The following is a 12,159-nucleotide window of genomic DNA, read 5'->3' as shown; positions in this document are numbered from 1 at the left end:
CCCAGACTGGAGTGCAGTGGCCACTCCCGGCCGCCGCAGCCTCGACCCGCTGGGCTCCGGCGATCCTTCCGCCTCAGCCTTCCGAGTCGCTGGAACTACAGGTGCGCGCTGCCACGCCCGGCTCATTGTGGATGTATTGTGGAGATGAGGTCTCTCCAAGTTGCCCAGGTGGGTCTCGAACCCACGGGCTCAGGCCATCCACTCGCCCCGGCCTCCCAAAGTGCTGGGGTGACAGGCTGAGCCGCCGAGCCCGGCCTCTCCTCCTCCTCCTCCTCCACCTGAGTCTGCACATCCCAGGGCCCGCTGTCTGCCTGAGCTTGAGGTATTGACGCCCGCTGCTCCGCAAACACTCCCCCGTCATCCACGCCTCTCGGTGTCTGCCCAGGCTCCCCTCCCGCCACTGCCCACAATCAACAGTCACCTCCTGTGGGGTTCACTGTGCAAGATCTCTGTTGTTAGCACTGTGTGACAGATGAGAACTCTGAGGTTCAGAGAGGCTGAGCCACTGTCCAAGGTCACACAGCGGGCAAGTGGCAGGAGTGAGGATTTGAACGCAGGCGGCCTGGCGCGAAACCTGGGCGTGTGTTTGCTGCGCCCCATGGTGGCGATGCCACAGGGACCGTCATCGCCATCCACCTTCCGCGGGTCACCTCGGTCACTTCCTCGGGACGGAGCCCAGGAGAGCGCTCACTGGATCACAGGGCAGGAATGTGCCAGCAGTCTTTGGAGTGGCCGGCTGATATTCCCGAAAGTGGAGCTGAGTCACTCTTCCCGCCGGCCCCGCCCCCGCGTGCGTCCAGAGGGCGCCACCTCACCCACCCTGCCCCGCCTCCCCCAGAGCCTATGCTGACTCCACATGTTGCAAAACAGAAAGCCAAGGTGTGTCTCGACAAGGACTTCTAAAATGCCCGGTGAACGTGATCGTTTTCGTTGTAGCGGGCGGAGGTCCGGGTTTGGACCACCTAGCGGGGACCTTGGTCGCTCAGGTCAGCCGGCGTTGGCAGGATGGGCTTCTCACTCCTGCCGCCTCCCAGCTGTGTGACTTTGGGCGGGCCGCTCAACCCCTCTGAGCCTCAGCGTCCTCCTCTGTCAAGCAGCGTTAACAACACAGATCTTGCAGGCCGGGCCGGAAAGTTCTTTTGCTCACTCTCCCAGCACCCCAAGCGTGGGCTGGCATCCCTTTCGGGGGCACCAGGGCACAGCCACATTCTCCCCGTTCAAGGTCTCACATCTTCACGAGCGATGGGAAAACAGCCCGTGCCAGGCCTGGAGCGCCAACGCCTGCCACCTTTCCGCCCAGGCGCCGTCTCGGTCCGGGCGTGTTGAATGGGAGGACTCCAGCCCTCCCAAGTAAGACCCAGAACCGTCTGCGCCTCTCCGGGCTGGCCTGTGTGCCTGGTGGTGCCAGCTTCAGCCGAGAAACAGAGCACACCTGCGGGCTGTGGCCTTCCCCGCCAGCCGTGGCGGCAGCGGGCCTGGGTGCTGGTTACCCCTCAGGCCCACCTCGCCCCAGCTCACAAGAGGCTCCTCTGTGTGCCACATATGTCTTTGTAGCGGGTCCTGGGTTGCGGATGAGAACGAGGAAGCCCAGAGAGGTTAAGAAACTCGCCCAGGGACACACAGCCAAGCCCACCGGCAGTGTTGGGGTTTGAATCCGGGCAGTTTGAGTGTCCGGGTTCTCGGCTGCCTGGTTTACGCCTCACCTTATCGGTAGCACTGATGTCTCTGTAGAAAAATGGAGATGCCGGAGCCCTCGGGATAAAGAATTTTCAGAGATAAAGAATTTTCAGGCAGAGTCGTGGGTTTTGTCAACGGAGCTCGGTGTCTGGCCCCTGCCTCGACGTTCCCCCCCGAGGCCCTGGAGAGAAGGGGTGACAGGGCAGCTCAGTGGACAGGCACCCGCGCCTGCGGTATGCAGAGTTGATGGTCTTTGACCAGTTCTGTGATGCAAGCTTTGAGGTGTCAGCGTTATTTGCTTCTTAATTTTAAATTCAGGGTAACACGTGTGGGTCTGTCACGCGGTGTCAGGGACGGCGATGCCTGAGCTTGTGTGGAGCCGACGCCCAGACGGTGGCTGTGGTCCTCAGTGGGTGGTCTTTCAACCCGCCCCTCCCCTTCCAGGAGTCCCCAGTGTCCGCTGTTCTGTCTCTCTGCCTGTGGGTGCCATGTTGACACCCCACGTATAACTGAGAACACGCGGTCCCTGGGGTTCTGTTTCTGCGTCAGTTCGCCGGGAATGATGGCCCCCGGGTGTCGACTTGAAGGCGCATGAGGGCTGTGCGGCTTTTCAGCACTCAGAGCTGCTCCCGCCCGTGGGTGCTGGGACATGGCAGGCCGGCTGAGCTGGGGCCGCAGGGGCTTCCTCTGTGACTCCAGGTCGGGAGGGGCTGGGGTGGCCAGGGCGAGTGGTCGGCCTCTCCCCCTGCCACTGTGTGTGACTCCCACCTGCCCCTGTGCTTGAGGGGGTGGCATGGAAGGAACATGCACGGGTCCTAGGACCTGACTCAGGGCTTCCGGGCGGAGGTGGCCAGCAGGCTGTCCCCGGGGGCGGGCGCTCTGTTCCACCCCTGGCAGAGTTCTCCCACCCTGCCACAGGACCCTGGAGCCTCCGCTTCCTGGAGCCGGTGAGGGGGCAGGAGCAAGGGGAGTCACACTCCCGGATCCAGGGCGCGTCCTCCTGCAGGGTCCGGCCTTGTCCATGAGGCGGGGAGACAGGCCTCGAGGGCTGTGAGGACACGGGGACCCTGAGGAGTGCAGAGGGGACTTGGGGAGCCTCCATGTGGACAGGGTACCCAGCACAGGGACCTGGTCTGTCCTCCCACGGGGTCTGCAGCCCCCAGAATGGAGCCCGGCGCATAGTAGGTGCTCGGATCTTGGCCTTTCTCTCATCTGTTATATCCAGTGCCGGCAGCAGCCTGCCTGGAGGAGGGGAGGGGCTTGGGGCATCCCTGCTGGGGTTGAAGAAGCTGGGGTTGGGGGGCATTCGGGCCAGGGTCCCTTTCCAGAAGCTTCCACAGGAAAAGTCCCCTCAATTCCAGACGCAGGGGCTGGCGGCGGAGTCTGTCGGAGCCCGGCCCCCCAGCGTCCAGGGGGGACCCCGGGGCCGGGGGAGCGTGGAGAGGGCCGCCGCCGCCACTGAGGCCACCGTGTGTCCCCCCAGCGTGCGGCTGCGACCTGGCCGAGGGCGGCTTCTTCGTGCGGCAGGGCGAGTACATCTGCACGCGCGACTACCAGCGCCTCTACGGCACACGCTGCTTCAGCTGCGACCAGTTCATCGAGGGCGAGGTGGTGTCCGCGCTGGGCAAGACCTACCACCCCGACTGCTTCGTGTGCGCCGTCTGCCGGTGAGTCGCCCCTCCCCGCCCACCTCCTTCCCCTTGTCCACCCCAAGCCTTCCCCGGGACCAGGCGCAGAGAGGTCGTGCAGCGTGTCCAGGCCGCACAGCACGTCGGGGCAGGACTGGCGTTGATCGCCCCGGAGCCCTCTCTGAGTCTCCCCCTGCCCCTCTCTGAGCCCAGCCCTCACCTCCCCTTCCTCTCCGCCCCTCCTCCCTGTGGGTGCGGGGTCACCTCTGCCCTGTCTCCCCTAGCTTAGGGCTCTCCACCCCTGCATCGTGGGGCATCTCCATGGCTGGCCCTGGGGCTGGCATGGGTCTCCTCCAGCCTCCCCGACCCCCCCCGTCCCTCTGCTCACCTTGGCTCTGCTCCCGGGGTCCCCAACCCGGGGGTGACGTCGCCGCCATCCCAGCAGAGGCCTGAGCCCCAGCATGGGTGTCTTCCCAGACTGTCCCTTCCCCCTCCTCGGTCCGAGATCTGCCTGGCCACCGCCCTCTCTCCGGCCGGCACGGGGTCCTGCCGCGGCCTGCATGCTGGACCCCCTGCCTCCGCGCCCCCCGTCCCTCCTCCACGCGGCTCCACGGCCCCCAAGAGAAAGTCCAAGCTCCATGGCCTGCCGAGAGGAGCTTTGGGGTCTGTTGCAGTCCATCCATATGCCCATTCATTCATTCATTCATTCAGCCGGGCTTTGCCAAGCACCTGTGTGCACAAGCGACAGCGGGCGGCAATAGCCCAGGTCCCTCCCGCCCCCCAGGAAAGCATTCCCCCTGTCCCCCCACCCCTGCCCCCTCCTGTACCACAGCCGTCCTGAGCCCCAGGGCCTGGCCCTTCCCAACCCCCCACACTGTGTCCTGCAGCCTCACCCCGGGGTGGGTCTCCTTCCTCTTGGTCCCAGAGCCTGCCAGGGAGCCCTTGGGCAGTGAATGCTTGCTGGAGAGACTGGTTCCTCATCCAGAGGCTGGGCCACACCCAATCCTCTGTCTGCACCCTGGGAGGCCACAGGCAGCCGCCCCTCCTGGGGCCAGCCCACCTCCCCTCTCCCTCCCTCTACAGCCAGCCCCCCCATGCACGCCTCCCAGGGGAAATGCTCTGTTTCCAGAAGACAAAGAATAAAAAACCGAAACAGAGTTTATGCTCTACTCTGCGCTCCCAGGGCTCACCACGCCCAGTTTGCAGGGGACTCCTTCCGGATTGTCGCCAAAGCACTTCTCTGTGGTCACAGCACGTGCCCAGGACAGAAACGGGACCTTTGTCAGAGGGTGCTTAGGAGGGGCGGTGAGGGTGACAAGGAGCATTTCGACGGAGTGCCCGCCGTGGGTCCCGGCAGCGTGACCCGGGTCACGGTTCTCCAGGGATTGCCGGGATGTTTGGTTTCTGTGCACGTTGCTTGGCGATGAGGCCGAGGCACTGACAGTTGGTTTGGAAAAGCTGGATGATCCACTGTTTTAAAAATAATACTGGACGACTTTGGCCATGCGGGGGTCACGGAGACGGACTCCTCCGCCCACCACCAGCAACTGGGAAACTGGGCAAAATACACAGAGCAGCTGTGTCCCGACTGCAGCTCTCAGGACGGAGAAAGACACGAGTGAGCACTGCGATGGCCCCGGCCTTCTGCCGGGAGCAATTTCCTGAAGGACAGTGGGGGCAGGGGCCCAAAGAGGGTGTGGCATTCTCCCGGCGAGGGGACAGCCACTGCAAAGGCAGTGGCAGCTGGGATGCATCCAGCAGAATGCCCGAGGGGACAGCCGAGAGCAAGGACTTCGAGATCTGCACGGGTGCCTTTGAGTGGTTGGCCAAATACGAAGCCTTCTAGACACAGAGGAAACATCACAGGGTCGGGCAAAGAATGACCAGGTTTCTATAAGCTGAACTATTTCCTGGTTTGGGAAACATGTGAGTTCTGGCCAGAGTGGAGATCTCTTGCTAAACACCCAGGGCATGAGGTGGGGACACGGAAAGCGTCATGTCTTATTCATAGGATTAAAATAGCCCCAAACAAAGGCTACAACAAACAAGCATGGGCAAAGTACAAAACAAGCCTCAAAAGGTCACGCTGGCTGGGCACCAGGCCACACAGCTGTAATCCCAGAACTTTGGGAGGCCAAGGTGAGAGGATCACTTGAGGTCAGGAGTTCAAGACCAGCCTGGGCAACATAGTGAACACTTGGCACTACTTTTTTTAATTAGTTTTTTTTTTTTTTTAAATGACCCTGCTGGCCAGGCTCAGTGGCTCAGCCTGTCATCCCAGCACTTTGGGAGGCCAAGGTGAGTGGATTGCCTGAGCCCGTGGGTTCAAGACCAACCCAGGCAACTTGGCAAGACCTTGTCTCTTACAATAACTAGAAAATTAGCTGGGTGTGGTAGCGTGTGCCTGTAGTTCTGGCTACTTGGAAGGCTGAGGCGGAAAGCTTGCTGGAGCCCAGCAGGTCGACACTGGGGTGGCTGTGCGTGTGCCACTGCACTCCGGTCTGGGCAACAGAGTGAGACTCCACCTCAAAAAAATAAAAAAGACCCTGCTGATTTGCAAATAAGCCAACTGCATGCCAGAACAAAGCCCAGCACTTCACAAGAAAAAAAGAAAATCCAGCACCCAACAGTATAAAATTCCAATGTTCAACATCCAATCAGAAAGTACTATTGTAAAAAGAAACTGGAAAGTGTGACCCAGAAGAAAAATCAGCAATAGACCCAGAAATTATAGCAATAGTGAAATTAGCAGACAGAGGTTTTAAAGTAGCTGTTATGTTATGAATGTGTTTAAGTATTTAAGGGAAACAAGGACAGAGGTGGGAGAGTTATGGGAGCTGTAAGAAGAAGCCAGTGGAATGTTTAGAAATTAAGAATACAATGCCTGAAATGGAAACTTCCCTGGAAGGAATGAGCAGTTGATTGGGTATTGCAGAAGGAAAGAGAGACAGACTTGAAGACACGGCAACATAAATCATTCCAGCTGAAGCACAGAGAGAAAAAAATGACTGAATAACACAAAAAGCATATCATTGATCTGTAGATATAGATCTGCCTGTCCGTCTAGGCAGGTGGAGGGACACCAAAGTATTTTTAAATAAATAATGATTGAATCGTTTCCAAATTTGGTTCAAATGATGAAACCATGAGTTCAAGATTCCTTTTTTTTTCCTTTTTGAGCCAGAGTCTCACTCTGCCACCCAGGCTGGAGTACAGTGGCACACTCACAGCTCCTGCAGCCTCAAACTGCTGGACTCAGGCAATCCTTCCACCTCAGCCTTCCAAGTAGCTGGAACTACAGGTGTGTTCCACCACCCTGTCTAATTTTTTTTTATTTACTGTAGAGACGGGGTCTTGTCAAGTTGCCCAGGTTGTTTTCAAACCCCTGAGCTCAGATTTTCCTCTTGCCTCCGCCTCTCAGAGTTCTGGGATAATAGGCGTGAGCCACCTGCATTCAAGATTCAATGAACCCCAAGCAACATAAACACAATAAAAAACTACCAAATCCATCGCAATCACATTCTGAAAACCAGCGGTAAAAAGAAATCTTAAAAGTAACAAGAGGGGGAAGAAAATAACATTATCTGCAAAGGAACAAGAGAGTGACTGCAGACTCCTCGTCAGACCCTATGCATGCCAGGAAACAATAGAACAGCATTTTTTTCAATCCTGAAAGAAAAATATCTACCAAACAGGCCTATACCAAGCCAGAAATTTTCTTTCAGAAATGAAGGTGAGACTGCCAAAAGGTGTGGGGTTTCTTTTCCTGGTTATGAAAATGTTTTAAAATGGGTTGTGGTGGTGGATACACAAGTCTGAATACACAAAAACTCACTGAATTATGAGGGGTGTGCGTGCGTGTGTGTGTGCGTGTGCACGCGCGCACATGACCATGCAGATAGAGACAGGATCTCACTGCGTTGCCCAGGCTGTCTCAAACTCCTGGCCTCAAGTGATCCTCCTACCTCAGCCTCCCAAAGTGCTGGGATTACAGGCGTGAGCCACCATGCCCAGCCTAATTGTGCATTATGTTGTATATGAATAAAATAAGTGTCAAAGCTGTTACCAAATAAATGAAGGCAATAGAAAGACCCTTAAAGCACACAAAAGCGAAAATGTTACAGTGAAGTTGAGGGAAGTCTTTAGACTGAAGGAAATGCAAAATGAAAAGCCACAGGCTGGGCTCAGTGGCTCAGCACTTTGGGAGGCCGAGGCGAGTGCATTGCCTGAGCCCACAGGTTCAAGACCAGCCCGGGCAACTTGGTGAGACCTCATCTCTATGATAAATCAAAAATTTAGCCAGTCATGGTAGCGCGCGCCTGTAGTTCCAGCGACTCGGAAGGCTGAGGCGGAAGGATCGCCGGAGCCCAGCAGGTCGGGGCTGTGATGGCCGGGAGCGTGCCACTGCACTCCAGTCTGGGCGGCAGAGTGAGATTCTAACTCAAAAAGAAAAAAAGAAAAAAGGCCACAAAAGCAAACTGCCAGCTGGTGGAAAGTTAGATGGAAAACCTATGTCTGGTGAAGGACTGATGCACAACATCTATAGAGAACTTTTACCATTCAATCAGGAGACAAAAAAGGCTGTTAAAAGTCAGCAAAAGAGCTTAGCAGGCCCTCCATGAAAGACTATTTGGGAGATTGCCAAGCCACACTGCAACAAGACACCATCGGACATCCACTGGAGTGACTAAGCTAGAAAGACGGGTCACGGCAAGTGTTGGTGAGGACATGAAGTGAGAGGAGCATCACGGATGGTTGTGAGTCCAGGATGGAGTGGCTTCTATGGACACCACCTGGCAGTTTCTTATAGTTAAACGTACACTCAGCACATGATCTGAAACCCTGCTTTTATGTATTTACCCAAGAAAAATGGAAGCATGTGTTCACAGGGAGACTTGTCCCCAAATGTGCATAGCAGCTTTATTTGCGACAGCCCCTGACTGGGGCCCACCCAAATGGCTTCAGCAGTTGTGCGAAACACTTGCTGTGGCAAGGAGCACCTGGTGTGAGGGTGTGAGGGGAACACCTGCTGTGACGGGACACCTGCATGATGGAGAACACCTGCTGTGAGGAGAACACCTGCTGCGAAGGGAACACCTGCCGTGGGGGAAATACCTGCCATAAGGAGAATACCTGCTGGGATGGGAGCACCTGTTGTGAGGGGAACGCCTGCTGTGAAGGGAACACCTGCATGGGGAAAACACCTGCCATGAGGGGAACACCTACCATGACTGGGAACACCTGCTGTGGGTAACTCATGGAACTTTGGAGCCAGGCAGGTCCTGGTTTGACTCTGGTCTTGACGTGTTCCCGCTGTGTGTCCTTGGAAAAGTGAACCATCCTCTCCGAGCTTAAAGAAATGAAGTGCATCTGGACATAGGAACACGTCCTGAGGTTATTGGCGGAGGCCTGCCTAGAAGGTGTCTGTCCTAGCACCAGGCTCACAGGAGATGTCTGGTCCGCAGGCAACACCAGACACCACTGACCGGTTATGAGCTAATAAGGTCCGCACACCCATGTGGCCAGGGGAGGCGGGTGACTGGGAGGGAGGGCCTGTGGTCAGGCAGCCTGGCTAACTGCCATGGGCCACACGCTGATCTGGCCCTCCAAGGCCCTCACCACGCCCTTAGACACAGTGATCCTGCCTGTTTGCACAGATGGGAAACAGGCTCAGGGGTCATGCCCACCTGAGATCCCACGGCAGGGCCTCGGCAGCCTGGGCGGAGAGGCCCTCTGTCCTCCGCATGGGGCCCCCTCTCCGGGAGGCCCTGAGATCCATATGTGGGCGGCGGGGCTCCCCCAAGGAAGAGCCAGGAGGCGGGCCTGCTGGTAACAAGCCCTCTTGTTTCAGGCTCCCTTTCCCGCCCGGGGACCGAGTGACCTTCAACGGGAAGGAATGCATGTGCCAGAGGTGCTCCCTGCCCGCGTCGGGGAGCGGCAGTGTGCACCTGTCCCAGGGCCTCCGGAGTAAGTGGGCGCTGGGTGGGGTGGGCCGGGGGACCGCGTGGGGGAGCGGTGGGCCGGGCCAGGACCCCACGCAGAGGCAGAAGCAAGATACCGCTGTGGATACGCATAAGGAAGGGGCGGGAACAGGTGTGTGCGGAGCTCGCGTGCCACCCGGCCTTGGCACAGGCTGCGCCCTTGCCCCTGGGCCACTCCCGCTTTCCTGCCCGACTCTAGCTCGCCTCCCCCAGGAAGCCTGCCTGAACTCCTTCTGGTCCTCTCCCTCCCTCTGGCATTCACACTCAGCACCCCTGGGTTCATTCCAGGCCACCCAGAAACCCGCTGGGGGGCCGTAGGAAAGCACCGGGCTCTGGGCCCCCTGGCCAGGGCCCTCAGGTTCCCTGCTTCACCCCCTGGGAGTGTACGCAATGGGTGCTCAATACATGCTTCTTGCATGAAGAAGCCAGAGGCCGTTACCGTCCGAGAACAAAGGCCGGCTGGGCTGTCGGGTTGTAGCTGTGGGGCGGAGGGGCCCAAGGCGGCCAGCAAGGCGACTTCCCAGGCGTGAGACGGGATGCGTGTGCTGGGGGAGGGGCCCGGCATGGCTGGACCTGCTGCTGCCAGGCGCCTGCGGCAACAGTGGCGTGTCCAGGGCCCCCTCTGTGTGCTGTGGTGGCCGTGGTGTCCCCAGAGGCAGCGCCACACATCTCCAGGCAGAGGAGGGTTTCCTTGGACTTGTTGAGACAGCCCCTGCCTGCCCTTAACATTTCCTCTCCCTTCTCGCCACCTAGTCTGCTACTTTTTTTTTCTTTCTCTTTCGAGACAGAGTCTCACTCTGTCGCCCAGGCTGGAGTGCGGTGGCGCAATCAGAGCTCACTGGACCCTCGAACTCCTGGGCTCAAGCGATCCTCCTGCCTCAGCCTCCCAAGTAGCTGGGACTACAGGCATGTACCCCCATGCCCAGCTAACTTTTCTTTCTTTTTATTATTTATTTGTTTGTTTGTTTGTTTTTGAGTTGGAGTCTCACTCTGCCACCCAGGCTGGAGAGCAGTGGCACGCTCCCGGCCACCGCAGCCTCGACCTGCTGGGCTCCGGCGATCCTTCCGCCTCAGCCTTCCAAGGAGCTGGAACTACAGGCACGCGCTACCATGCCCGGCTCATTTTTTTGATTTATTGTAGCGACGAGGTCTCGCCAAGTGGCCCGGGCGGGTCTCACAATCCACTCATCTCCGCCTTCCGAAGTGCTGGGATTACAGGCTGAGCCCCCGAGCCCCGCCTATTTTTTATTTCGGTAGAGGTAGGCTATCACTGTGGTGCCCAGTCTGGTCTCAGACTCCTGGCCTTAAGTGATCCTCCTGGCTCCGCCTCCCAGGGCACTAGGATGACAGGTGTGAGCCACTGCATCTGGCTGTCTGCTGTGTTGAAAATCTCTACTCAGATCCTTGTACCTCCTGCCTCCCCGGAGATCAGTGTTGGCTTTAGGGGCTGCTCAAACTTTTGCTCTGTAAGATGAGGCGAAGCCTTCATCCCCTGGGCAGGCAAGCTCGAAGCAGCACCAGGTGGTGAGGTGTTGCTTTTGGACTTGCTAGGAGAGTTCTCCATCCAAAACTTTCCCTCCAGCTGAGGCCTGGATTGACTGAACTGTTGAGAATTTGCTTCACAAACAGTAATGCTGTTATAGCTAAATCCAAAATAGTCATCAAAAACCCTGCAGCACATTTTTAAAGGAGGAGACTCATTTGGAACGGTTTGTCCAGAGCTTCCTGGCAGCCAAAGTCAAAGGGAAATATGGCTGACCACAGAATCATCGTCTGATATGCTTTTGCGATTTTAGAAAACATCCTTGGCCAAAAGGCTCTCTGGGCTTCCTTTCCAAATGTAAATTTATTTTAAAGTTTTGGCTTTGCATTTCAAGGAACGAAGGCTCCCCTGGCCCCAGACAGTCTAATGGTGTAAGCTGTCTCTTCCCCCCAGTCCGTGTTGAGGATCCTGGGCTTAGAAGCCTTAAACATTGGTCAGCAGCCCTTGGGGCCTGTGCTCCTGTCTGCAGCCGCCTTTTGTCCCAGGTGGCCCTGATGGGAGGAGCGCTTCTCTTCTCAGGGGGCGGGTGGCCCTGAACCTGGGGGGACGGGGTATGCTGGGCCCCAGTGTCCATGAGGGAGTGGAAGGGCTGAGGTTTGGGCCTGTAAGCTTCAGAGCAATGACCTCCAGGCCTGGCCCGCCCTGCCCCCACTCAGTAACCATCTGTGGCTCCTCGTGGCCTCCACTCTGGCGGAGGCCTCCCGAGGAGGTGGCCTTGGTCCTGAACCTAGAGACACAGGTGGGATTCCGGTAGGGGGGTCTGGAAGGGAAGATGCCGCAGCAGAGGACGGGGTGCAGACTAGACGTCTGGAATGCGTGGGGGGCACCCACCAGGCTCTCGTGGGCGGGGCTGCCGTGTCGAGGCAGGAAAGGGGACTGAGGGGAGAGACTGAAACTCCGTGGCGGCGTCCTCCAGAGCCAAGCCAAGGCGTTCCAGCGCGTCCGGAGGCCACGCAGAGCCACAGATGGTTACTGAGTGAGGGCAGGGCGGGCCAGGGCTGGAGGTAGGAAGCACCCTGGCAGTGTGTCTGTCCGGCCCGCGTGCCAGGACCCGGGGCAGGGGGCGCGGCCCTTAGCCGGTGCCTGCCGGTGCAGGCTGCCCTTGCCTGCGGAGTGGAGACGGGCTGGCTCTTTGGGTGGCTCCGGCTTGAGCCCAGTGTCCCTGGGGTTCCGTCTGCCTCCCTGGGGCCCTGAACTTGAAGCTTAATAACAGGAGGTTTCGCCACGCAGGCGCCCTCCCCAAAGGAGCACCCGGCGCCTCGCGTGCCTCGACCTCCTTGCCGCACAGTGGAGGGTCCCATGCAGTACTGCCTCGCCCCGTGAGGCCCCC

The 12,159-nt window shown here is 58.3% G+C and overlaps 1 protein-coding gene across 7 annotated transcripts in view; it reads left to right on the top strand.

Moving 5' to 3' along the window:
• ABLIM2 (actin binding LIM protein family member 2) overlaps nt 1–12,159 on the top strand; it is a 135,589-nt gene that overhangs the window by 7,073 nt on the left and 116,357 nt on the right. For all 7 annotated transcript variants that reach the window (XM_021706239.1, XM_021706242.1, XM_021706238.1 and 4 more), the window contains exons 2-3: nt 3,161–3,344; nt 9,157–9,272. In XM_021706239.1, coding sequence (XP_021561914.1) covers nt 9,206–9,272 — 67 coding nt within the window. In that variant the 5' untranslated portion in view covers nt 3,161–3,344; nt 9,157–9,205. The remainder of the gene's footprint in view (nt 1–3,160; nt 3,345–9,156; nt 9,273–12,159) is intronic.

This window comes from Carlito syrichta, unplaced genomic scaffold, assembly GCF_000164805.1.
Source record: "Carlito syrichta isolate Samal-C Ts95f unplaced genomic scaffold, Tarsius_syrichta-2.0.1 Scaffold315368, whole genome shotgun sequence".
NCBI lineage: Eukaryota > Metazoa > Chordata > Mammalia > Primates > Tarsiidae > Carlito > Carlito syrichta.
This window is presented reverse-complemented; position numbering and strand designations above follow the sequence as displayed.